This window comes from Sylvia atricapilla, chromosome 1 (assembly GCF_009819655.1).
Source record: "Sylvia atricapilla isolate bSylAtr1 chromosome 1, bSylAtr1.pri, whole genome shotgun sequence".
NCBI lineage: Eukaryota > Metazoa > Chordata > Aves > Passeriformes > Sylviidae > Sylvia > Sylvia atricapilla.
Genome location: NC_089140.1, coordinates 16,473,117 through 16,500,899, shown reverse-complemented (window position 1 = coordinate 16,500,899; position 27,783 = coordinate 16,473,117). Strand labels below are relative to the sequence as shown.

At 39.1% G+C, this 27,783-nt stretch overlaps 1 protein-coding gene and 1 long non-coding RNA gene across 15 annotated transcripts in view; one reads left to right on the top strand and one right to left on the bottom strand.

Moving 5' to 3' along the window:
* The window catches only part of ABI1 (abl interactor 1), a 78,595-nt gene that overhangs the window by 10,462 nt on the left and 40,350 nt on the right, over nt 1-27,783 (bottom strand). For 4 of the 12 annotated variants that reach the window (XM_066315906.1, XM_066315834.1, XM_066315861.1 and 1 more), the window contains exons 3-8: nt 18,205-18,381; nt 8,783-8,797; nt 7,959-8,059; nt 4,669-4,809; nt 2,133-2,233; nt 1,115-1,189 (exon numbers count right to left, since the gene is read on the bottom strand). In XM_066315906.1, coding sequence (XP_066172003.1) covers nt 1,115-1,189; nt 2,133-2,233; nt 4,669-4,809; nt 7,959-8,059; nt 8,783-8,797; nt 18,205-18,381 — 610 coding nt within the window. The remainder of the gene's footprint in view (nt 1-1,114; nt 1,190-2,132; nt 2,234-4,668; nt 4,810-7,958; nt 8,060-8,782; nt 8,798-18,204; nt 18,382-27,783) is intronic. The other 8 variants (XM_066315825.1, XM_066315842.1, XM_066315871.1 and 5 more) reach the window with 3 other exon arrangements.
* On the top strand, nt 14,896-17,615 carry LOC136359364 (uncharacterized). Of its 3 annotated transcripts, XR_010743259.1 has the most exons (4): nt 14,896-15,529; nt 16,011-16,135; nt 16,233-16,306; nt 17,416-17,615. It is a non-coding gene; the product is annotated as an uncharacterized lncRNA (long non-coding RNA). The 3 variants fall into 3 exon arrangements; XR_010743258.1 differs by lacking the exon at nt 16,011-16,135 and having other exon boundaries at nt 14,897-15,529; nt 16,175-16,306; XR_010743260.1 differs by lacking the exons at nt 16,233-16,306; nt 17,416-17,615 and adding an exon at nt 17,104-17,203 and having other exon boundaries at nt 14,897-15,529.

Here is a 27,783-nt window from a genome sequence, read left to right as displayed (position 1 = left end):
TTGCTGGTTGTGCTTTTATATTGATGGAATTTGTACTAACAAATCAGAATCACCAATGCCAGCTGACAAAGATGTCATTCTTTCTTTGTGATAAACACCCATATTTACCTTCCACCTACTTGCTGCACAAACTTCAAGGTTAACAAAACAGTTTAAATTCTCTTTCAGATTAACCTCTCACAGACAGAAAATCACACCTTGGAAACTAATGAATCTCACATATTATAGTTGCATGACTTAACACAATTCTTAAATGCAAAAACTGGTTTGCAATAAAATGTTTATCTATATATATATATGCTTTTATATGCATATATCATATAATTATGTAAGACACAAACAGCAAGCAGTCAGAAGTTTGCAGTACTGTAATGCTATCCAAAGTAACTTTCATTTAACATTTCAGTAAGGGAGAGTGCAAAGGGTTATGTGGGTCAAAGCCTCTAAAGCTAGTTTTGTAACTCAATTATTTTTGTCATCAACCTGTCACAGGAAAGGGTGGGGTATTTTTTTCTGTCTATTTTGAAAAATACTACTTTTAGATCCCACCCTAACTGCTGTATGTAATGTTTGAAGCAATTTCTCAAGAACTGTTAGTTCATATCCTCAAGTCTTCTAGTTTGACACCTGCCTGCAGCATTATGGAATCAAAGCCAAGACACTGACAGACATTTGTGCTTTCCAGTTACTTTATGCCCACAGAATAGAACACACACATCACCCTACCCATAAGCTACCATTTCTAAGCTAGAGTGCAACTGCTGTGACTTAGTTTCTGCTGCAGGAGTTACACAGCCTAATACCAATATTCAAGCTGATTCTGAGATCTTATAGATCAGATTAATTGGATCTTAGCTTAACTGGGAGCAGATTTCAAGCAACTAGCAGCCTTTTTTCCATACCAAGAGCATTTAGCTTCAGAGGCTTTAACCACAGGAAATTAGTGGAGATTAGATTTGTTGAAAAAAAACACCAAAAATCCCAGAACTGATTTTTGTAATAAAATCACACAGGTCCCAGAAGAAGAAAAAACACCCTCACTAAGTTCATTAGGAAGAGATGATTATTGATTATGCAGCATGACTGCAATCACTTCAGCATTGACAAGTCTCACCTATCAGACTGCCCATCGGAAGAGGTGGAGGCAGTGGTGGTGCTGGCGGGGCTCCAGGAGGAACAGAAATGTGTGCTAATAAAATAGTTTATATTCCTAATTAGGCCATATTATTAAAAGTTAAAAAAAAAAAAGTACAGGCACTTGATAGGCTTCCCAACAAACATGAAAATTCAACTTCAGTTAACAAATACAAATTCAGACCCTGATCTATCCAGGGTTATGTACATGCCAATCTTTATTCTCATTGACTTTTATGGGATGCCAGATGACAGTAAGACTTCATGCCTATTTGTACCACTGCAGGACCAGAAAAGGTCCTGGAAAAGGAAAGCCTACATGTATATAAGGAAGTGAAGACTTGTCATCCAAGAAACAGAGAAATCTCTGCAATAGCAAAATTATATTACACCAAAACTCCACTATTTTTTTACGTCTTATGGGCCTGCAAAACATACAGCAAGTAAGTGACTGGGCTGGTTTATTACTAAGATATAATAATGAAGAACGACCCTACACAATCTCACCATTCATCATTCTTAAACACAAGGGAGTGTGCCTCCAACACTGAGAGATCCTGCATGAATCTTTCACCACAGATGGCAAAGTTAGTAGAGTATTTCAGAAGCCAATGTTTCCCATTAAACATGTACATAGTTGCTGATGCTCTCAGGGCATCCAGAAATGCCAAACTGTAGACACATTTAAAATTACAGTTAAGCTTTAAAAGGATACATTTGTCTTTTATTGCCATTGTACATACACCCTTCATTGTCTTGTAAAAACATGGACCAGCATGGATGGTATTTTAACCATCCATTATTCGGTACCTAATTGTCCAGCAACTACTTTTGGTAAAGAATTAAAACTTCAGACATCACTCAGCACTCACAAGTGTTTCCTGAGTAGGACTGTGCTTCAGGACAGTTTCTACCCCATCATGTTTAGTGAAAGTCCCTCTGCAAACACAAGGAAGTAACAAGCAGCCTGAGGTCAGCATGGGAAGAGCCCCACATACCTGGCCCGATGGTTGGTGGTGAAGGTGTAGGCACGGCAATGGGAATGCCAATACTGCTGCTTCCACTGTTCTCTCGACTGCCACTTCCTCCACTACTGCCACTTCAGAAGAAAAACAAGTATTAGCACAGCATCTCCTACAAAACTGTATCAACACTCACACTTCTTGTGTGAGCTCTCTTAGCCTAACTCAATTACAGACTGTTGAAAAACTCCCTATTAAATGCCTCTGTCTTTACCTACAATTGCATGCAGATAATCAAGTCTGGATGAATTACATTTCTAATAAAATGGAATTAGCTAAGCTGATAAACACCACTATGAATAAAATGCAGAATTAGATGCTTCAAAAAATAAAAAGGTAATCAACCATGCAAGTTCTAGCCAATGGAGTAACAATTGCAGGTGTCGGGATGCAAATCTCTCTAGGCCCCATCCACACAGACCCAGAAGTGCTCAGAAATGTAAGGGCCGAATTAAAACCTTTGCAGAAATTAAAATATATAAATGCACGCAGATATGAGGTAGAAATGTAAGTTTAGTTTTAAATAAGTAGAGAATATTTTAGATGCCTTAAGCAAATAAGAGACTGAATTAGTCAGTAAGAAAAAGCCCTAAAGCCTAGTTTAAAGTTCAGCACCATCACCTCTTACAAAGTTAACTAAATTCTAGACACAATGAAAACATAACGTAGCCTTGCTAGCATTCCTAGATAGAACAGATAGAGTTATGCATGTAGAATTTGTGTAAGAAATTATAACCACTTTTGTACATCAATCTTAGGCCTGGATAGGTTCAACAAGGCAGTAGTAGAACCGTCTTTGTACCTGACTGGCTAAAAATAGAATAAGAAAGCACAGCTTTGAGAATGCTAGAGATCACTGAGAGAGCACACACCCAGATCACAGAGGGATGCTGCGGCTGCTGCTAAACTACTGCTGCCTCTGCATGGGTCTTGGAGACTTGGTGCTAGAAGGCTTTCTGCATAATGGCATGAACTGTAATAACTCCACCTTCATGGTTTAGCCATGCAATGAATGACTTTTACAACTACCCAGCTTCTTTAGTCTTCTGTGAAGACCCCCACAATCTCAACATGCAGGAGTAGTTCAGGGGCCTTGTAATAATTGAAAGTAGTATGCTGGGGCTGGAAGACTTCGTGGATAAACTCTAAATAATTATTTAGGATTAATTATGCTATCAGCTAAAGGAACTCAGAGTAGAAGTTTAGATTTAGTTGCTAAGTTTTCAGCTGAGAATGGACGTGATAAACCACCTGGGGTGGGGGGTGGGGTATGGTGTGCCTAACTTTCTGTACGTCTAACACTTCCCACTACCCATGCACACACCTTTTATGTACGAGAAGTTTGTTTCTAAGATGGTCTGAAAGGTAACAGTACAGCCAGCTCAAAATTTGTCTAACTAATGTTATATGACAGGCAAATCAGAGGTCAGCAATGCAAAACATAGTGAACTACTGGATAACATTTCGACATGTGCCTTCGGAGGCCACAACATTTACTTTAGAGGCAATTGAAAAAGAAGCAGAATTCAAATAGAATCTGTCCTTATTCTTATCTAAGAGCACTCCTTTGTTCAAGTCTTGAATTTATATGCATTAAATGGATAATGTAAAGGAAACTAAGCAGATAAGATGTTTTGAAGCCAAAACTTCACTTACGTTCATCCATATTAATTAAGAGTACTCAGTGAAGTTCTAGTTTATTTACCACTCCTGGATAGCTATAAATCAGTCAAGAGTCAAGTGCAAATCATTCAAATATATCTCTTTAGAAAATAATGTTACAAAAAAGAAAATCAGTGATCTGAAATGGAACCAAGATAATTCCTTCAAAATTAGAGTTCTGTCTGCTGAACACCTTGATCTTGTCACCATGGCTGCAGCTGAATTTCTGACTGCAGCCTACATAAAAGAAGACCTTGTGAGACAGGAGTAAGGAGCATTCACGGTAGCCAGCTAAACATACTAACAAGATCCTCATGCAGTGACATTTAGAAGTTATTTAATTCTGACAGTATTTAATCACCAACTGTGTCTAAAAGACCCTCTCAGTCCCTGTTAGTGACCTACCATGTTTAACTGCCTACTGGGAGTTCTTAAAAAAAGAAAAATACTAAGAAAGAAGCTCTCTAAAAACCAAGCTAACCTTTTACTTCTAACTACACTGAATTCTTTCATCTGTTTTTTCCCCAATTTGAAGCCTCTTATAAAAATCAAACTGAAAAAAAATGAACTCACTCAAGAGACTCAGAGCAACATTTAGCCTTGCAGTTCAAGGAGAAAATAACAAACTTGAAAAAGCTACACTCAGAATATTGAATATGAAGGCACTTCTTTGTGTTACGGAAGTCAGCAATAGTATATAGTTCTACTGATGCAGTGCTAGAATAACTCACCTTTTTGCCTTTCAACAAAAAACCAAGAGGCACAAAGCTTCAAGGCTTTCCTGTGACTTTTAAGTAAGCATTGGCTTGCCAGGCAGGAAAGAATTACTGTGGGGGAACACCCTACCTACCTGTGTGTTCGTGGTCTCTGGTTCAAGGAAGCTGTCCTTCCAGGACTGTGCTGACTGCCCAGCCTGGCAGGGCTGGTCATGTAATCATTTGGGACTGTTGGCGGTTTGACTGGCTCCAGGGTTTTGTAAGGAGTATTTCGTCTGCTCAAGGAAAAAGAGATTTCAAGACAGAAAGATAAAGAATCAGAAGATTAAAAGGATAAATAAGTGAAGTTGTAAATCCATTTGTTTTCTAAATTTTTCATGAAAGATCACGGCAGTGACCCACACTGCAGTACATTAAAATTCCAATGAGCAGGATAGACAGGTCACAGTCAACTGCCCAAAGTACTCTTACATAGACAGATCCACACAAGTTGGCCTACAGCACGTAAACTAGTCAAAAAAGCCTAAACTAAACTAACCACCCAAAATACATTATCTGAGCAACATACAATAGCTACCTCTGCATAACACTCTGGGTTACCTGAAAGCACACGACACATTTCCGTTGTACCAATCTCCTCTTTCCTCCCCCCACTTCCCTTCCCATCAGAATCCTTTCCAAAAGTATTCTTGGCTAAAGGTATGCATCTCATTAAGTCATCAGCAAGGGTGAATCAAGATTCACAGAACAAGTGACATTTGCAATCACCAGTGCTTTTCCTAGGAGCACTCCTTCATGCAGTAATCAAGCAACCTCATCTCACATAAGCAGATCTGAAAATGCCTAACAGATGAGTTTGATTGTCTCCATTTTGTGGCCCAAGAAAGCAAAGCCCAGAGAATTCCAAGCTAGCAGACTGCATCAAGTCAAAAATGTAACACGGATCTTCCAAGATCTATTTACCAGACCCCGTTATGGCCGTAAGAACAGTGCATTTATTGTACTGAATCACAGAGCTCTTCAGGTCTCGCCAATTACTGAGAGATCCATTGAAAAACACAGAATTTGGCGATGCACCAGAGCTAAGCAAAACCAAAAATACTGAACTACTGGCATTTAATTATTTGTTCAATCACTGATTATAACTGAGTTGCTAAGTTATACAGCTTCCTGGTATTTTAAGAAACTCACTGACTTTCATTCTACATTATGAAAAGCAACAGTACTAAACTTACTTTTCAAGGTTATTTCAGTTGGAAGCACATTAACAGTCTTCCCTGCTTATAATCATTTGGTAGTCCTTAGATCTCTATTGCTTACAATGAGAATACAAAATTTCTTCTTTTCTCCACAGCTTTTGGCAGGTCTATAGATGGTGACATCCTGCATGTTAAAATCATCTAGAGCTCTCCATAGAGACAAACTAATTTACAAACACCACAGTATCTGAAAGCAGTTACAATGTTTCCACTCTTTTTTGGATTAGTTTTAATAATAAATTGTTACAGGTGGAAGACAAAAACATCATTTCCTGACACTGCTCAGAGCTCCCCACCTCACTGTCCCCCAAAGTTTCAGGATGATCCTGGGAGCCCTTGCCACCAGGGAGAGCTACAGGGAGCTCAGGGCCTTGCTTTGCCCCAGGACCATCAAGAGTTGACTTCAACTACTCCTGCCACATCCAGCTTCAGCAATTGACTGATTCTTCCATGGCACTTCCAACCTGAGCACCCAATGATTTCCACAATCTCTCCCTGGTTACTTCAGCCCTATTTGCTTTTCACTCTACGTGATTTCCATGCACGACTCCCTCCCCACCATATTCCTTTGGATAGTCCTGCCTTGGAGGGACAAGCTGCACAACAGACAGCACCTACTCAAAGGCCAATGTTACACATTAAGCTCATTCTGGTTTTACATACTTATCTCTGTTTTCTGGATCAAAGGGAGAAGAGTAGCATCCTTGTGGTTTCTAGCAATGTTTTTTGCATAAATTAGAGTAAGTCATGCCTGTGGTATTTCATGCTTTGGTGGAACACGGCTGCTCAAGACAAGAACTGTACTTCCTGAACAAGAAGGGCAGATAGAAATCTCTCTTACAAACCCACATTATTCCTCCCCCTCAGCCAACTGCTGCCGCTTGTCAAGCTCATCTGGAAATGACATTCAGCTGATTAATCCTTATCAGGCATCAGCCAAGGGAAGCAAACAGCTCTGGCTTGTTCAGGGGGAGTATTGAGAAAGGCAGCTCACCAGTACATCAACACCACTGTTTCACTAGCAAACGTCCAAGAGGACATTAAAGTGCACCCAGGTTCCCAAGGCTGATAAACAACTCTCTCAGCTGGGATAAGAGACACAATTGGAATACTGATTTCATGCCCTTGAGCAATGGGAATTTTCAGGAAACATGCTGAGGAAACCTCTAGGGTAATTTCTCTGTGGAATCTGCAGCAAACACTACTACCAAAGCATCAAACAGGGATTAAAAATTGCTAAGTCTTCAACAAAAGGAGTTGCTGCTTTTAATTTTCCTTGATCATTGCTCTTGATCTCCACCCTGCTCCATCTCATTATTCCTCATTTTTCCAGCTTCCTGCCTCTCTGAGACAACATACTTGAAGCCAACACAACCATGCCAGCCAGCTTTACAGTGCCTCAGTCCCCCACAATTTAAGGAGAAGGCTGAGTGTGACAAACAAGTAGAAGGTCACTTATGATGCCTTTTGGAAGACTTTGAACAGTTGGACAGACAAAACCATATGGCACGTGCACTGAGCTTCTCAAGTATTAATGTTTTCGTCTCTAGCAATAACTACTTGCTGGCACACCAAGATAAGCAGATTTCACTCCCCTCAGGTCCACAGCAGCAAAAGAGATGCAGGGAACTCTGCTCACACTGGGACTTGGGAATAGCAAAATCCTTCCTCATTTAAGTATAAAAATAAAAATGCACAAGCCAGCAAGAATCAATTTGCCACTGTGTTCACAATGCCATAAATTTTGCTTAGATAATGCAACAACTACAGGATGAACAGCCACTCCATAGCTCTTCTAATATTAAGAAACAAGTAGACAAGAACTTTACTCGTAAAGTCTTTCCCCCACTGAAGTAAAAACTTCAAGATTCATTTCTGTCACTAAGGATAGTGTCCAAAAGTCCAGAATAACAATAGCCTCCTCGTTTACCCATTTCCATATTAAATCCTTCCCTGTGAAAAAAAATATCTTTCAGTCATCCTGAAAACAAGAGTCAATGCAGCTGAAGGAGTTTACACAGAAAAGGTTATTGCGATTTTTTTTTTTTTTTTTTTTTTGCTAAAGGCAACCAGAATTGCCATTTATCCATGAATCTAAGATATACCAAGACTGGTACAATTAAAAATTTCTGTTATACAGGAGGGACCAGTCAGTCCATTCTTACCCCAGAGTTCCCCGGCCTGACATGGGAGGACTTGGTGGTTTTTGTGTAGGCGGATTTGTTCTTGACAAGGTGCCAGTTCTTGCAGGCTGGTTATTTCCATGCTGAAATAAGGGAAAACATGATTTTATTTTTATAACAGAGCAGCTCTATTACTGACAGTTGGGTTTTTTTTAAGTGTAAGAATATGAAGTGAGAATTCCCAGACAGCTGTCAAACAGCAAGTTTTCAGCTACGCGAGACAGACACCAGTAAATACAAAGAGTCTAAACACAAGCTTAATGTTATTTTCACTATTAATTAACAACAGACATCAGGAAGGTAGACAATTGACAGGTTCATGCACAAATGTCTTCTATAATTTTTTTCCTTAAAGGGAAGTCACATTTGTATTCATTGCCATTGGGATGTTAATAATTTAAATCAAACTTTAACACTGACAGTACAATACAGCCAGCATGGCCCAGAATTTCTTAATCTGCCCCTGCTATTTGACTAAGAGAGTCATTCAGGTTGTCTGGGAAGTCTCCTGCAAAAAATGTAAGTGAAGGGGATCAAGGCATCTACCGAATTCAGAGCAAAGCACTATATGTGTTAGAGAAATTAATGTATCTATGTATAAATGCGGATGTCAATGTATCACAGATACATTGACACGCTAAGTGCTGCAAATGAAAAAAAAAAAGTATAGCATGTTTAATCTAAATATCCTATGGAAAGCAGAAGAGAGTGTAAGAGAGCGCTAGTTTTCAGTTTTAATGGCTCTGCAGCCTCTACTATCAGTCACATGAGGCACTGTGGGTCAAAGGAGAAATAACACTTCTTACCTTGGCTTTTAGCCACTTAACGTTGGCAAAAAAAGGGGGGGAAAAAGGTACAAATTAATGGCAGATCCATCACAACTGATATGACAGGTTAAACTAAAGATAATCACATTTTAAAGAAATCATTTATGTCTACTGATAATTGGCTCATCCCAGTACAGTAAGAGAGATTCTGCTGTGTCAGTTATTGAAAATTCAGTGTCTGATGAAGTGACCACAGGAAAAGCACTTGTGTCAAAATTAAGTTTAGCTAAGCCTTGCCAGATGTCTGCCAGGTTCCTCATGGGCAGCAAAGGGTTGAAAAGCCCTCTGCTGACCATTCAAGTCCAAAACCAAATTAGTGCTATTTCAACGGCAATATGCACTTAAGAATTCATTCACAAAACCACAGTTTCGGCAATATGCACAGAATCAACGGGCCTGTTGCTTTGACACTTAACCTTCCTATGTTTTCAAGAAATCCTAGCTGCTGCATTGAATGGTAAATAAAGAAAACGGAATTTTTAAGCAGGATGAGCAGCAGTGTTTTTCACCTCTGGTTTATTGATTGAAATTTGATTCAAGCCAGCATAACACTGGCTGCTCAAAACTGTGTTGGCAGGGATATGATGATTGTTATGCTGAAATTTTAGCTCATAGAATCAAGTCATTATATGACTCCACTGTATCATTTTAACAGCCTTCGTGATTGCAGAGGAAAAAAAATCAAAACTTGGCCTCATGAGAAAAATGTAACATTTTAAATAAACTCAAGCCTATTCCTTTCATTTTTGGGAGGAGCAAGGGGCTCACGGGAGAATGGGACAGGGGAATAGGCACTTGTATTTTTGAAAGGGTTAATTTCACCAATTTAAAAAAAGCAAATACAAACACCCAAACCAAAATGATCCCAATGCTTTTTCTGAGGTTCTTCGGAATTGAACTGTTACATCCAGAACAAGCCTCCTAAGGCAGAGCATTTTAAACTGCGGTTTGCATCTTCTCCTCCTCCAAGAAGCACAGACTAGTTTAAAGGCATCCATAAACTTAGTAAAAAAAGTAATTAAAACATGCTATACAGCAAAGATGCATTTGAGGCTTCTGACAGGGTCTGCAAAACCAATGAAAAACAGCTGGGGTTTACCAATCAAACAAGCTTGAAAGCCATGGCCCTTAAGTAATTCATACAGTAACAGGAACATAAATCCCGTTCCAAAATTCAGATGAAGAAGTTTAGCTCTGGTAAGTAAATTTGAAGGTCAACCCATTTACTCCCAGCCTGGGCAGAAGTTCATCAGCAGAGTTCACAGGCATTTAAACCATCTCTATCCCCACATACTTATTTTCAGAGATAAACATGCAGGTTCAGTTCCCAAGATGCCAGAGTACTCTCCCAAGTAGTGTATTTTTAAAACAGGCCTTTAGTAATGAAATTTGCTTTCTCTTCTCATAGGAATATGTGACCCTTCCCCCTACTTCACCAGTTATAATACAAGGAATTTGTTAAAGGAGAACAAAAAATGAAACTCTTGGTTCTGTCCTTCCCCAGCAGATACAGCTAGAAATGTTTCTGAAAGCTTAAAAGGAAGGGTGGCATGGTTTCTTATCCCGCCTCTACTACTAAATTTGCCTGCCTCAAAAATATAAAACCAAAAAGCTTTCTTTCTTTCTTTCCCTTATGCAGTGTCACTCAGCATTTACGGTGTGTACCTCCACCCTCCTCCTAATCCCTGTTTCATTCTGCCTCTACTGCAGTGACAGTCTGAATATCAACACGTAGCAATGATTCAGCTAATCTTCATCTTATTTCAAACCTTTCTACTGCAAAGTACACTATTAGTGTACAGTAAACATTTATCTGAAGTCCAACAGCTCTTGACCTTTATTCCTGTCTCTGGGACTACATGAGGCGAGCTTCATCTCTTTTGCTAACAGTTAAACAGTATACAGATAGATACACATTTGATTATTCAGAAGAGTTAGAAACTTTTGCCGTACTGCTTTCTATATGTAGAAAAGTGTGTAGATGGCCTCTCCGTTGTTGTCAATATAAACAAGACTCATACAGGCAGGAAAACAGAAGGCCAAAACACAAAAGGAACTGGGATTCACATGGGAAAGCAGTTCCTGATCCAGAAGACCAAAGTAAGGGGGGAAAGCAAATGAACCATAGCAAGATGAACCATATGGCTATTTAATCATGGCTAACAAGCTAATTAATTAGGAGGAGACTATTTTTTTTTTTTTTTTTCATTTATTGGCTGAGCTTATGAGGTCAACATTGCTGCATTTCTTGGTCTAAAAACCAAATGTGATGCTTTCTAAGCAATTTTAAAAACCTGCCTGGAATTGAGAACAGTTTATGCAGCAGGGTCTAGACTCAGTGTGATTTGAAGAAGGTGAAAAAAGGCAGCAGAAAACTAAAAGGAGTGGTAGGTATGTGCTTAAGCTTCTCTCAATAAATGCCCCCAGGGCAGCCAGCCTGTTGGCAGAACATGACCATCACCAAGTGCCTGATCAGCACCAGGAAGGAGGGAAATGCAGGGCATGAGGAGGAGAAGTGGTAGCATGCATACGGTTCACAGCTTGAAGAGGGAAGAAACTGTTCTGAGAGGGTATAAAATAAGAGACAGAAGGTACAAAAGGAAAAAAAAGCTTAGCGAAATGAAGAGCATCACTGAGAATTCCTGAAGAAGCTGCGAGGAGCATGATTCCCTTCTCCTCCTGCTACTTGTATTACTGCACACATAGGAGACTTTTCAACCCAATACCAGCATCCTGGATGACACACATCAGAACAAACACAGACTGTAGGCTTGCTGGGGGTGCTTGTGATGCTGAGGGCGAGAACTAGACAGACCAGGATGTTCCCAGAAAGGAAACAGGGTAGGCAGCAGTACTGGTTGGGGTTTCTTGCAATGATACAGTAGATCATGTTTTAAAAAAGCAGGCAGAACAATCTTGCCTTTCCTGGGAAAGCCCAACAAGAATGTGGCTGTCCTGGATAAAGCTTTAAGGGCTGTCACAAAACTAAGACAAAGAAACCACAATCTCAGGTTGCAGAAATGAGAGTCAATGCTGCTGCATTTCCAAAATCCAACAGCTAGGGAAGTGACACATTCGCAGGGTTTGGACAGTATGGCAGAGCAGACAGGCCTAGGACCTAAAGCCAGCAGTGGGCTGGAAAGGAGCAAAGCAATTAAGGACACAGGTAGAACAGGTGTTTGCAACAGCCATGCAAGGCATTTATCAAAGCCAAAATTGAGGCTGCTCCTGTAATTCATGCCAGGAATTCAGAGCACCTGGACTTTGGAACTTCAGCTATGGGTTTAGAAGGACAAGCAATGACTGCTAGTACTAAGAGACTTATTTGCTTAAGGCAAGTCTTTTGGCAATTCCAGCATGCTCAGTTCTGGTAGTCTGAAGAGTACGAAAACACCTGCTGCCAAAGGCAGTACTGCAGACTGCTGTAACTGAGGTCAAAGGGACAAGACCAAGAATGGCACGAAAAGCAAAGGTGTGAAGAATTCAGAAGTACCCACTGGTAGTCAAAGAATATCAAGACATCGAGGGAGTCCACTGGCTGGCCTCAGGAGGAAGCCATCTAACAGTTTTTAATAGTTTTCCTGCCAAGTAACAAGTCATGGGGGAACATTAGTCATGATTCAGGAACTATAATGCTATCATTTGAGCTATAAACTGCTTAGAAAACTAGGGGTAGGGATGGTTGCAAATAACTCATTTATGTGAGCAAATTTATCTGTAAGCGCACAAAAGACCATCTGCACACAGAAGCAAAATCCTTATCATGCTGATATCCAGCAAATTTCGTCTGCACATTTCAGCCATGAACTCTCCAATTTCAGAGTGCAGAAACTTCAATCTTTGTGCAGGTTGTACTTCCCCTGCTATATTCACTCATTATTTCTCTGACTCCTGAATTTAAAGAGCCACTTTCACTCTATATCCCTCCATACCTAGGATGACTGAAAGAGGTCATTAAAGGCCACCCAATATAAATGCTCTTCAATGGAAACAAGGGTTTAAAAAGTGTGCCAATCTGATCTCCATTAACAGGAAGTATCTGGCAAACTTGGAACTTTTATACATAGGGCTCTAAAAGCAATAGCCAGCCTAAGATCTGTTATCTTTGACCAATAATCACAGATCAGCCACAATAGGAAAAAACCCCACATGGTCACTTCTCACTCTTTAGTCAACTTCCCTTTTACTTAAAAGGGTATTTCCTTTATTAGTCATGGGAGAATGCCCCTACAGAAAGGTAGCTGGCCATAAGACCTTTTGTAATGCCATTATGTGTGTGCAGCTAGGCAATTTTGCACAAGATGGCCTTCTGTCTCATCAGTGGGGTAGTTCTGAAATACCACATGGTGACACAGTCAGAGCAAGAAAAACAGAGGCTGGAAAGGTGCTTGCATGTGAAGGTAAAGACTGCCTGGGGAAATTATAGAGTGAAGCATCAAGCCTGGAACATGGTTTCCTGACTGAAATCAAGACATGGAGTTTGGTAGAATATGTAATCAAAGATGTTGTTCGGCAGGCAGACTGTATGTGGGTGTCAGACACTCAGGGCAAAACACTTCTGCCACACTACTTTTGTGCAATTCAAAAGAAATTATTCTGGTGTCTCAATTTTCTTATAAGAATGGGTCAAAAGTTTTTATTGTTCTACATTTCCTTATAGTTTATAATAAAGCAGAGGAAATATTTTGGTGGAAATGTAGGTTTCAAGTAAGTATTTTCTTTAAAAATTGAACATATGTAGGTAAGTTTCTCTTCAGGGAAATTTAACCTCTCCTACAAATATTTGCAATCTAGTCATTAGCCTTCTGTGTTTCCTTTGTAAGCTGAAAGGCTTGAAACCTACATTATACCAGATGACACTAGGCACACTTCTGACTTTCCAGTAGCAAGTGCCCAATGGAAAGCTCACAGTGTTAACACTCACAACAGAGCCATTACAGTTGGCAACAGGAAGTTCCTTTTTCCCCCAGAGAAACATTCTTTATCCTACAGCAATATTTACTGTTTGGCCGTGACCCCAGAGGGATGATGTGACATTAATGAAATTGGCAACATGACATCCTTTGAAGCGTGAATGTCTGACAGAGGCTGGTAGGGGGACAAAGGCAGCAGCAGCTCCAGTTCAGGATTCCTATCTCACTTGGGTTTTATTAGGCTGAATTATTTAAAATTTATTATTCCAGCAGCTGCACATAAATAGTCTTATCCTAAAGGGTAAGTAAGCTCTATTACATAGCCTTTCACCTTCACATCAGCATCTCATCTGCATTTTCGTTTTGCACTGACACAGATATAAGCTTAAGGACTGCAGACAAGTAGGACATGCTGAGAAGCACAAGGGTAAGAGCAAGACTCCCTTCTCTAAGCTTAGTGTTTGTCAAGTTCTGGCCCAATCCCTACTTTAAGGGAGTCCTTCCAACTTCCATTTGCTTGAGAAAGATTTCTGAATGCTCAACTCCTGTTTAACTTTCTGGACTAAAAAGCTTCTTACAGCTTTCATGTGCTAAAATGCAAATTTCTTTATGGTGACAAAATTACAATATTTTTCCTTAAAGTAAAACTGAAAAGTGATCAGTATTCATATACAATTCAAGTTTGTTTTGAAGAACTATTACTTCCATAAAGAAACTTGATCCAATTACAGGTATTAGGCATTTCAATTATGCATGTATTCAACATTTTATCTGACTTTAACCATAAGGCATCATCACTTCAATTTCCTACTTAACTGCCATTTTACAAATTGCTGCAATTCCACCTGCCTTCTATTCAAAAAGAAGATTAATATAAATTCAAAGGCCAATTTGAATTTGGCTTTTAAGGGCAAATTTAAGGTTTATAAGGAGCTTCCAAGCTTCCTCCTTCTCCCTGCTCTTAAACTAAGGATTTTCTGTATGAGTAATTGTGTTTGACCTATTTATTTGCTGGCATGGTGGCTTTTTCTTTCCTTTCACAAAAAAAAAAAAAAAAAAAAAAAAAAAAAAAAAAAAAAAAAAAAAAAGGAGAAGAGGAGGAAGGAAATGTTAAAGTAGCCTCTGCCCAATAATTTTAAACCAAACTCTACACAGGAAGGTAGATAACGACACTTGCTGTTGTTTACAAAGAATTACTTTAGCTACATTCCCCTATGCCCAGAGGGTGACCGCTGAGCAACCACTTAACAGACCAGCAAAAATGTGTCCCTGTGTGTTTCTTGGAGCCACCAACACATACCTGTATTGCAAAGGAAAGCCTACTTGCTAGCAAACCAACTTAAAAAGCCTTCCTGATTTGGACTGATGGCTTCAAAGGGACTTGTTTTTTTTTTTTTAAAGCAACTTTTTGAGACATCAGCTGTGTCCCTGCAAAGACAAGGGGCAGGGAGTACAGCAGCAAAGGCACTTTAGGGCTGCCATGGAGGTTTCAGGCTGAAGGAAAAAGCACCTCTGTAATCCTAGGATGCTCCACCAAAGCTTTTCAACCAAGATCTGGAGGAGGATGATAGAGGAAGAAACAGCACTGTGTTCCAAGGAAGTGTCTCCCATCAGTGAGGAAACCTGCTATGGAGAGCAGCTGCTTACCCATCACTGCCACCTCCACCCTCACCTGCCCCCACAGAAATTGCTGCATGCGTGTGAGACAGAGGGAGGCATGCAGAGCCCTTCTCCATGCCCCAAGCACATGCATCTGCTTTTGCACCCTTTCTACACAGCCACGACAAGCAGAGACAAACAAAGAAAATGAACTGTGAGTATACACAGGAGGTGGTTTTGCATTTGCTCAGATGGAAGATGTATGGTGAAGGCAGCATTTACTCTGAGGATTACACACCTCCCTGATTCTGTTATTTAACTCTGTGAGACATTATTTTTATCTACACTTTCCATATGAAACAATTCAGGATCATCCCATAAAATATACTGCATATTTAAACAACATTTTTCTTAGGATCAATATTTAAGTACATAAAAGCAGAAACAGAGTGTAATCCAGTCTGCATCCTTGATTTCTCCTCCTTGTATTTTTCCTTCATGTTTCTTTATCAAATCCTACACCAGAACAGAGTCCTGCTAACAGCAATAAATTGTCATCTACACATTTCAAAGTGTTGTACAATTTTTATTTCATACTTAAATACTAACATATGTGTTGTGCTGTATTTTACTGACCTGCAAGTTACTCAAATTTACCACTGTTCTAAGCAGACTTCAAACTTCTTTTTCTCTAGAAAAACATGGTTTCTAAGTCCTTATTGGACACATTGCTGTCCAACTTGGGGTGAAATCTTTGCTCAGGATAATATGACTTAACAGACACTGAAGCATCTTTCAAGACCACTGTAGATGAGACAAGGTTTGTAATTCAGTTTTTTCAATTATCCCCTAACTGCAGATTCAAGAGGCAACTCAGATTCTCAGCATCATCTTTCCTTTGTGCTGACTTCTGACAGGACTTGATCCAGCTTCTTTATGTTGTTTTGGTTTGATTTTCTTGTAACACCACTACCTGCACCTAAGTGACTAAGTAAGCTAGTTCCTACAAGCCTTGATCTGTGTCACACTCTTGGAACCCAAGTAATAAGACAGCTAAAACATTTAACTGTGTCATTCATGAACTCTCACACTCTTTTTAACAGTGTGTCTAACCCACGGCAGCCACCTTGGACTACATACCTGAGGTCTGGCTGGCAGTTTATTTCATTTGTGTAACAAGTCTACATAGAAAATACCAAGTGTTTCATGCCTTTCATAGCTGTAAAACAGACTTAGGCAAGTAACTCAAAGAAACAACATCAAGATGCAATTTGCAGCTGTTTTGTAATTGAGTTGGTAATTTGGTTATTACAAGATGCTTTTTTTACCTCAGAAAAGACCAAGCTTTTAGTATAGAATAAACCACTAACATTAAAAAAAAAAACTCTTTACCAAAAACATTCCATAAGAACTGCCTAGAAATGGGTAAACAGCAGCCACTAAAAAAAGAGGGTCACATGAATAAAGACACCAGTACTCCCAAAAGCAAATACTGATATTGGAAAATGCAACAGCTAACCCTTAATAACCTCAGCCTTCATGGATCAAGCAATCTGTTTTGAGTCTGCACAATGCAGGTAGTTCAGCAAAGCATCAATTTCAGAGACTAACAGTAATTATTTGACTTTTAAAGTCTTCTACAGCGCTTGATCCCTGGAGTACTTAAATGCAGAAACCAATAACCTGACATTGAATTTCTGTGCTCTCTATTCATAGAAAATTCTCCTCAAATGCAGGCTATACTGAAAAATCATCAGTTTCTCTGGTTCCAGTGTTTTTATTTTACAGCAATTGAGAACACTTCTGCCAGGCCTCTACACAAGACTGTTATTCATCAGGACTGGCTAATTTATTACTGTAAAACAATCCTAAGAGCTACAGGTTTAATACAAGTTCATCTATAAACAAAACAAAACAAAAAAAAATCAGGTAGTCTAAAGTGACTACATTAATTCACAGTCTACAGCTGTCATGGTATGCAACTGCTTTCTAACTTGTGTTGGAATTAGACTCTTGTGGACATTTGGAAGCCTACTACAAAGCAGGAGGTATCCTGGTACTCTGTTGTGCCAAGTAATTCTGAAAGATCTGCTCCTCAAGTTCAGCAATTCAAAGAGCACAACATGATGGGCTGACACAGCTGCACAAGTGACTGACCAGAGTACATCAAGCTTTAGAGGATACACAGGTTTTGAATAAATGCCATCCAAGAGAAGATTATTGTAAACTGAATGTACCTTGAACACCTGATCTAGAGGGATACAAAGGTATTCTTAATAAAAAGATGACAAGGGAGTAAATGGTGTTAAACTCATTCACTCTAACTACAACCATTTCAAGAGCAGTAGACATTATCTTATTAAGGTTTTTATTAAGAGAAAAGGAACGCAAGGCTATCCAATGGAAATAAGGTATCAAATGCCACTGAGATTTAAATGCAAACTAGGTGACCCCCTTTCTTCTGTTCACCCACCAAAAAACCACACCCCCACCAGCCAACTTCCCCATAAGAGATGACTTCCTTTATTTCTTTAGTTGTCAAGAAAAACTGAGTGACACTGACAACTTAATGTAGAATAGGAAGTAGTGATAATTTTAATAGTCAGTCATGGCTTTTTTGACAAGTCATTAGCCTAAGATCATGAGCCATTACTTCCTGACACTGTGACTATCACTGACAGTCACAAGACTATGGAAAACATTGCTCAAAAAACCCTCACTGTAAAACAATCCATTTTGTTACTGAAATGTTTGTATGTGGGAGCGTATCACACCCATAATCCTTCCTACCATAAACGAACTAAACATTTTAGTATCAGTAACGTTCTGCCCCAACCCTGTCTCCTGGTCTGTCCTATTTGGAGTCCTCAAGTGTCCAGGAGTTCTTACCTTTACGCCATGGCCAACATCATCCAGCACCGTGTAGTCTATAGGTTTTCGAATATACCTTACAGGACGTTCCATGTTCGCTGGTGCTATAATTTTGTGAGTTCTTGATGTGTTCTTATTGGTCGTCAAAATGCCTATCTCTCTGCGAGCGACCTTTTCTTTATGGATGTCCACAGTCTAGATTAAAAACAAGAAAGTATGGGTTTCTTTAGGCATTTGCTGTTTTCTTCACAGAGCTAGCTACATGTTTAGGTTTCACTGTTAGACAAAGAGTCTGAACTGAGTTAATGCTGCTGGAAAGATGCCAGATTATTGATGAAATGAGTTTAATCTACACAAACGCTGTTAGAAAATTATACCTTAATGAAATAGCCAATATTAATAATAAAATTACAATTATACGTTACTGCGTCGACACTCTAAAGGCACTATGCAGATACAGTCCTTACAGATTAACCCTCAGCATTCTTATGACTGACACTGGTAATAAATTACTCCAACTCCACAGCTGGGAAACCAGGACAGACAAGCTAAGCAATTTGCTCAGAGCCCCAGAGGGGGACTAAGCTTGGGAAGTCTGCGTGGTAATTTCTTTCAGCAAAGCCATCAGTGCATATCAGAGTGAGAGTCTGCACAGGGAGGGACTAATTTCAGCACTGGGGCTAGTTTCAGTCATATTGTTCACAGCAGCTTTACTGAAAGAATAAAACAAAGCTTTAAAGATGCAAGTAAAGGATTATAAAATATGCTATATTTTACTCAGGAAAATAAAAAGAGAAACGGAGACAAAGATCAGTCCAGCAGTCTGTGAAAAATCAAACTAAGCTTCAGATAACAGACACATTCCTCTATATGGAATATAATCATGGCTTAAATGCTAGCTGAAGAATAAGTGCAAATCAAGCATTGGATGCCACAGAAAGTCCCATTTCTAGGAAGCCTGCTTCAAGATTCAGGGATTGAATGTAGTGGTTTAAGTACCTGCTAGAGCCTTAAGATCTCACTGAAGGAGATGGTATCTGACAAAAAAAAGTCCCTTTGAGCAAAACCTATCAAGCCACCACTTTATCCACTGAGGAAAATAAATCTTAGTCTATAATCATCAATTCATCCTAGAAAGGCTATCATACAAAAAAATAGGATGACCAGGATTTTTCTTTCTTTCTGAACCTTCACTAAGTCCTACATCACTTAGGTGCATCTTTAGAAATGGTTTGATCTAAAATTAATGTTGTGATGTGAAAGGTTTTGTTTAGTGAAGCAGAGTCAAAAACAAGCCAAAAGATTAGCTGATATTTATACTTCTATATGAAGCAAGATGAAAAAAAGCAAGATTAGTATTCGGGAAATGAACATTTCTAGGAAAGCCAGCATTAAGTGTTCACTGTGAAATGTCTTCAGCTGAACTGTTTTTTTCATTAACTGGTGCACATGCTCCAATAATCTTAAATTCTCCTGACTATCAAAAGACAAACCCTTCCTTAATAGTTTTGATAGACAGCATTGTGGATTACAAGCAGGCATACAGTTAAGAAGCACCAAAAAGCAGTGATACCAAGCAAGCTTGTTTTTACAGCTTAAAGCTAAATAACACACAACTTGTAATACTGCAAAAGGTTCAGAATCTTAATAGAAATAAAAATTTTAATTTTCCAGAGCAATGCAAGACATTAACTATGTGTTAGCATATTTGGAATAAATTAATTAAAAATCCCAGTAAAAATTTGGAACAAGCTTTACTGCTCTAAATGCGCACCCACTGAAAAATCCCTAAGTCAGGAATTAAAAAATGCCTTTCCTAATGAGACATCCTATACATCAAGTATTTACCACATCAGTGTCAGGTATCACCCACTGCACCCACATTTTCTCTGGCAACTGATTCCACAGATAACAGAATGAAGGCTAAAGAATGAGATTAGTTTAATTTTTCCAAATGCAGCTGTTATTTGTTCTTTTCCTTTTAGAAACTGAAACATACACATTTGTTCTGCCTTTTCATTGTTTTCTTCATCTTGCTGAAAGAATTATGAGTGCTGTGCTACATCTTCATCTCTCTTCCAATTTTTCTGCACAACCTTCCTGTTCAATGATGACAGCAAGTCTCAAACTATCCTACAAAACTCTTTAATAATAAGCAACTCTTCGTATTTTGTAGTACATGAGCAATGCATAGGAGAGAAAAATAACCGATTTTAAAAATCCCTGAATAACAGTAATTTAACAGGTTGAGAACATCAATTTAAAAAACATACAACAATGTTTCAAAATAGAGTTTTTTAAAATACAGCTATGTCCCTTGAAATAAATCCATACTTCATCCTCACGAACCAAATCTGTTGTTACTAATAAATTATTCTTTTGTTCAGTGGACAGACAAAGACAAATCTTTATACTGAAAGTTTTCATAACATTGACAGCAAAAGAAAAAAAAAAACAGCACAAAATAAAATAAAGCTCTTTAGAGTACAAAAAGATACATCTTTTCCTAGCAGGCAGCCCATGAAACTACCTTTCTTCCCTGCAATGGACAATGAAAATTCCGAAAGTTACTGGAAGAGAGGATAAGAAATTCCAGAAACAGATGCTGTACCACGCATGCTTTGAAAACTGACTTAAGTACTTTTGCAACAAATTATTATTAATGAAAATACCTCTTAGAGCAGGAAAAGACTATACATTAATTTTATCAGACAGCTTATCCAAAATTAAGTACTGAGCAGTGATTTGTAAAATCTTGGCACAAATTTCAGTGAGGCAAACAAACCAAAAGAAGAGTATCTGTACCACAGTGCAGGGCCATCAACAGGGCACATATGTAAATCCTGAAAGGCATTCAGACATGCCTGTGCAAGAGACTAATTTGCTGTTCAAAGCAAACGAGACTTCAACTCCTACCACATCTGGTGCACAGGAAAAGCAAGGCAGGAATTTACCCCTATGCAAAGCAAAGGCTCATAGCATATGCTTTGCCCACAGCAATAGGCTGCCTGTCAGAGCTACTAGACAGCATCTTACTTCTTCAAGAAATTACTGGGTTTTTTGATCTGCATATTCTTAAGTCTTATGTGAACATTCTGCAAAACAAAGCACACGACAATTGGTCATTCCTGTATTTTCATTTATATCTACTTGCTCGATGTTCATGTGGAAGTTTACTGTTTAGTCATATGCAATGTTCTTCACTTTCAAAAGTGAGAAAACTCAACACACAGGAAATTTTTAGTAGGACAGCAAAGCTTTCTAGCCAGTCAACAGTTCATTTCCAAGAAAGACAAGTCACATATACCTGGTAACAGCCAAACCAGACCATTCTCAAAGCTCTGGTCACACTTGACAGTCTGTTTGTTCTGATATGGTAACAAGACAGCTAAACAGTAGCTAGTTTGCGATTTCATGCACAAAACCTACTTTTAGATACAAAAGATGGAGAGGAGCGAAGTATGGCAAACTGGCATGGGTTAGCAAGAACCTGCAAGCAGTCACACCAGGTTCAGGTATCTTTGGCCTGTACTGAAACAAATACAGAGCATAAATTTTAAAATTTGGGGAATAGGACAGGGATTTTCACTCCCAGACAACATAACCCAGTGAGACAAAGCCCAGGTTATACTGATATGGAGAAGAGGGAAGAGAGTCCTTCCAGAAGCACAATGTGTTTCCTTTGGGAAGCAAATTTAAATGAACTCATCAAACAATGAGTTTGCTTTGCCATTATAAATGAGTGCCAGGGACTATGTCAGTTAATCCAGAAGCTTGGATGTTGAAGGAACTGTTAATTATTAGCTGCCTCCACTATTTGTCTTCTTCAACTCATATAAAATTAAAAAAGACAACCAACAAACAGTTGAACAGCAGGATGTAGAGTTAAAATTTAACTATTTGCTTCCTTAGGAGCAGCCTCAAGGCCAAGTGAAGCACAGCAATGATACAGCAAATAGTTGATAGCTGCAGCACAGGATAATAAAAGAACAGTCTACCCATGTGCTAGAGTGTACTAGCCCAGAACAAACAATTTACAATAGAGACCGAAGTATCTCTGACCAAGGTAATATGAGAGGCTATCTATTTTAATAAAGCTCACACATATGGGACTATCAAAATAAAAAATAAAAAAAAGAAACAATTCAAACTTCTACAATCCTTTTACTCCTGAACCATTGCAGCCTAAATTTAAGTGTTAAAGGATAAGGTAAAAATAATTTCAAGGACAATTTCTTGATCTTAAAAGATTTAATGTTCAAACACATAAGACAAAAAAAAAAAAAAAATCCTAAGATTACACCACTACTTTTAATGGCTTTTCAGGCCATTTCATGCAATACTTTTAAGAACTTTCATATAATACAAATGCCCTGTGCCACGCAGAGCTTCAAGTCAGTAACTTTTCAATTTGTCCCTAAAAAGAAGGAATGAAGGATCACAATCCACAGATTTCCTTAAGATAGTAATTTCTCTAAAGCAAGGAGACAAGGAAGACCAAGGAGCTTGTTACTGGCAACAGTTTTCTGTAATTTTGACATTGTTTGCTTTTTTTTGCTTTTTCAGTTTGTGGTTAAATATAGGGTTAGGTCTCTTACTGACACTTTATTTCAGGCAAGTAGAGCCCTGATTACAGTGCATCAGTGCTATACATACCTCAATGTCAGCAGAATAGATTACAATTATTTTATACAAACAAAACCCAGACATAAGATGTATCAGCCCTGCAAGCAGCATGACATGCTACCACTTCCCATCCCCATTTTCCTACTGCACTTGCTGTAATCACATGTCCTGAGGCTCAGCAACCTGTTCTGCACAAACTTGGTGCCGTACTTCACCAAAGGAATCTGCTCCACACCTGAAGCCCTGTGTGCACTTTGGGCCAGCTCAATGCAAGACTGCCAGAGTGTGTCCAGAGGAGGTGACCAAGATGGTGAAAGATGTCAAGGGAAAGCCATACAAGTGGCTGAGGTCACTGTTTCTTCAGCCCTGAGAAGGGAAGGCTGAGGGGTGCCCTCAGCTGACAATTTCCTCAAGGAGGGCAGCACACAGGGAAGGTGCTGATCTGCTCTGGTGAGCACTGAGAGCGTATGAGAAAATGGAAGTGGAACATGAAGCCATGTCAGGGGAATTTCAGACTGGACATTAGGAAAACACTCTTCACTGAGAGGGTGGCTGGTCACTGGAACAGGCTTCCCAGGGAAGTGGTCAGGGTCTCAAGCCCATCAGAGTTCAAGGTGCATCCAGATGACACTAAGTCATATGGTTGAACTTTAGCGAGTTGGATTCAATGACGGGTCTAACTTCAAATGTTTGTATGCTAAATACTGCATTGCTGAATTCCAAGTAAATGGAGAGAACAGTATTTCGTCCATTCTATACCTGAACAGTAAGATTCTATTAACCAAAGGGCACTGCTGGCAGTATAAGATAAAAGAATTGCTTAAGAAAAAAAACCCCATAAGACCTCTAGTCAAAGACAAGCCAACTGGAACACTAGATTTGACATATCACATCACAGCAAACCATCAAATATAGTATCTTCTTTTGGAAGCTGTGCCGGATGTGACACAAAATACTGGTCAAAGGCACAGGTTTCAGACTGAATCTTGTCAATAGAACTATGCAAAGCATGGGACAGTGAGTGGTGCAGAGAAAGTGTAGTTTCTTTCCTCAACCTCTCGAACAACTGTCTGGATTCCAAGCTTACTTCTTCAGGTTTCAGAATGAAAGGTAGTATCTATTCTACTGCCCACAAAAAAATCAGTCACAGCTTCAGATTTAACTGGTCATACACAGCAGTAAAATACATACAGTCAAAAACTTTATAACACGAACAAATATTTTCTACTACAAGTTCACATACCCAGACTATAAAGTGTATTAACGAAAGGAAACAAAACTTAAGAAACAAACATTAAGGTGCTTTTGGCATCCCTTAATAAATAAAAGCAACCCAAACTCTCACTCTTTGCAATCTGTTCCTAAACCCAGATTTAATATTAACCTTTATTATAACTTTAATACTGTTATTCTCCAGAACTACAGATTTCATTGTCTTCCTATATAGTTAATATAAGAAGCTTCCCTGACATGAAAAAAAAAACTGGTGAGACAAAGAACATCAACTTGTTCTGTTTTAGAAATAAAAGTTTATTCCACTGCTACTTCCAGAAAGGAAGCATATTTAGTAAGACCTTTTAAATAAATGAATTACAGTTGAGTAATGGTACTGAAGAGACCTGGACAATGCACATTGCACAGGCCACTGGCAAAGAAGTCAGTTTGACCCACAAAAAGAACAATGAAATCCCCAGCTTTAATGAGCTTGGTCAGACAGCTAACTTCTTCAGTGAGAGCAACATTTCATGCCATTATTTTGTAAAGAAAATTCAACACAGGAAAATGTGATCATATTTAAACTGCAAATAAATATTCTACAGAAAAGAATTATGGGCTCAAGGCACATCAGGCATGAAAAAGCACAAGTGAGTAGTCTGGGGTTTTATGATGCCATGTATAATCAGATATCTACACAGTGTTACAAATTATATATTTCACTAACTCTTGATGAAAGTGCTAGTAACTCAAGTATTTGACCTGAAACTATTGCTTACATATTGTCTGATCCCCACCAAGATACTGTTCAAGAAACTCAAGAAATTTACCTACAGAAATAAAATAGTTTACTTCCCTCTCTCGTTCAGGAGATCCCAAGCACTAAGCAGGCCTGGCCTCCCAGGAGACAGAGACCAGAGCATCAGTGCAACTGGCATCGGTCACCCTTGTTTATCACTGTGCACACACCTTTACTTCATGGGGATCTCCTGCAAAGTGTGGGGCTGTACTGGCATTGGGAACTGTAACCATCAATTCCATCCACCTGAAATTGTTTGAATACCCCAGCTGTTACTGTACCAACTCAGTTACAGACCAAAACTGGTCAGTTTGGTGGGACTTGCCTCTTCCCAGTTCTTCAGCACAGACATCCAATTAAGTTAACTAACATCTGAGAAGCATATGAAAAAATGAAAGAAACTTTGACTGAAGTACTGCCCTGTTATTAGGGACTGGTGGAGTCAATCCTGTCTCTTAAGGTAAAAGACTGACGCAATCTTCTGTCATGCCCAGTTAGCTATCAGTTGTGTGAAATTCAAGTCCCTAGCTAGCTTTGAACAAATTTCATATGAAGGCATGGTACTAGAAGCTTTATATTGGTTATTTTTTATTTTCATCGTTAAAAAGGGAACAGCCTTTCTTACCCTTCTCCTCTTCAAGAGACAATTTCAAGATATTTTTAACAGCCTCTTGGACAGTAACCAGAATCCAGTCTGCTAAACCACTGTCAGTTTATCAGTCAATCCACAGAAGAAACCCAGTGCTAGCAACAAGCAATGGTTACTACAGGAAAAGAAACAGGGAAGTGCTTTTTCCAGTTTCCCAAATTCCTTTAAGAATATAAGGATTTCAAGACCTTTTTATCTCACATCCTTCAATCCAACTTTCACTAAGGCTAATAGTTGCCTGAACACCACTATCTAAATTCACTTGAGAATCCTCAGAATATCCTGCCATGCCTTTTGAACCTGCACCATGAAAGTAAGGTTTCCTATCACTCTGAAGCATTTGGACATCTGAGTTTCACCTTGAGTGTTTGCTTTGTATGGGGTGCTGGCAATGTAGGAGGCAACTGAAATAGATTTAAGAGTTGTATTTCCAAAGCTGGAAACCCAGGCATGTTTTCTGGTAGGTTTATAGTCAGAAGTTTCTCACACATTCTCTTCAGTATACAGACAAGTGACAATAGTAGGACAGGCTCTCCAGAAAGCTTCATCTCCTGAAGTCCTGGTAAATCCAGGCCTCTTAAGGTAAAAGGCTAGAGGAGCCAGATAAGCCATATCTCATGTAATCTGATATGCCACCTTCCTTTTCCTGCACAGAGGGGTCACATCCGAAAGCTTTTACAGATTAACACAATGAATTAAGACCATCAACACAGATATATACAGCAACTTTCACAGTCCATATAAAATGTCTGCCACCAGCAGAGGGGGAAAGGCACTAGAGAGATCGAAGGAAAAATAATGAGAGAAACACTAAGTCCCCCTTCCAGAAGTAACTCATATGTAAGGGTACACTTTTAAAATACATTTCAATACATAAAATATAAATATATATTTTTTTATATATTTACTAATATTATCCAATGAAGAGGAGGGTTTAAAAAGTGGTGACTGTGGGCCTTATTTTGACAGTTTATCACTATTTCTTCAATTATGTCTGAACACAGATTATATGTCAGCTTAATCCTATGGAGCTAGCCATGATTTAGAATTGAAATCTCTTTATATACACTAGCAGTTTTTTCTGAGATTATCCTAGCAATTGCCATTGGCATAAAGCAAATCAGATTTCAGCAACATCTGAAGATATTTCATACCTTCACATGGATATTTTTTTTCTGGGTTATCAGGACAGCTATAGGGGGTGAGTAGTCAGGGAGTGAAGCATACCACAGACATCTCATTTACTCAAGACTGCATGTTTTTAGAATTCAGAAGCACAGAATGTAAAACAATAACGCACAGTTTCATAGCAAGTTTAAACTGTATTAATTTCAAGACATATTTAACAAAACTGATTCCTGACTAACAGAACATGTGCTTGCAAGTGTTTGAGAAAGAAAAAAGCCGTGTTAAAAATCAAGAAACTGAAAACAGAAGCTAGAGATACAGGCTTGAAGATTACCAGGCACAGACAAATAGCCTCACCTTTAACCTTTCTTCCAAAAGGAAGACTAGGCTTCACTGAGAATTGGACCCCAACTGGATCCCGATTTCCACAACATGACCTGTGGAGCGGCACACACACCTATACAAAAGCATAGAAAAGGAAAAAGAGAGGCCTGTTCACCTAAGGGATTATTTCTATAGATGCTTTTCAGAGTAGCCTATTGGCAAATCTAGTCATGCATTCTGCTGGAGCAGCTGAGCAGAAAGGGGACATGGGGCAAGGACAAACCAGAGGGGCTGGGAAGCAGGTACACAACATTCTAGCACAAGAATCAGAGCAAAGAAACTAGCCCAGTCATCCAAGAGCCAGACTTGAGTTCATGCCTGGTTTTTCTTTCCTGGTGCCAAGTGCAAACGGGAGAGGACTGCTATGGAGGATACATACTTATCCCTTAGACAGCACGGAAGGAAAGAAGCTTCTCACATTATTCTCTTAATGGCTAGTTCAGGAATGTTCATGCAAGAGGCTGATCAGATAAAATGGAGCACCTGACAGAAGCCAGTAGGTCTCACCTGTGAAATGCCACCTCACAGAATTAGGGTTTATGAATGAGAAACATCTTTGGAGAGACACAAGGAAATCCCACCACACCCTCATCCCCTGGTCCCCACTTTCCCCAACTGAAAGAAGATGATGTCAACACAGAGCATAAGGAGGGGAGGTCCACAGAGTATCTCTGGGAACAGGGAGAGGGATGTGGGAAGAAAGACTGGCAGATGGCAACTGAAGGCAAATGGAGTTTAAGTCCTACAGAGGAGGAGATTTTTAGCAGCTCTGGAGAAGCCCTTATTACGGAAAGAA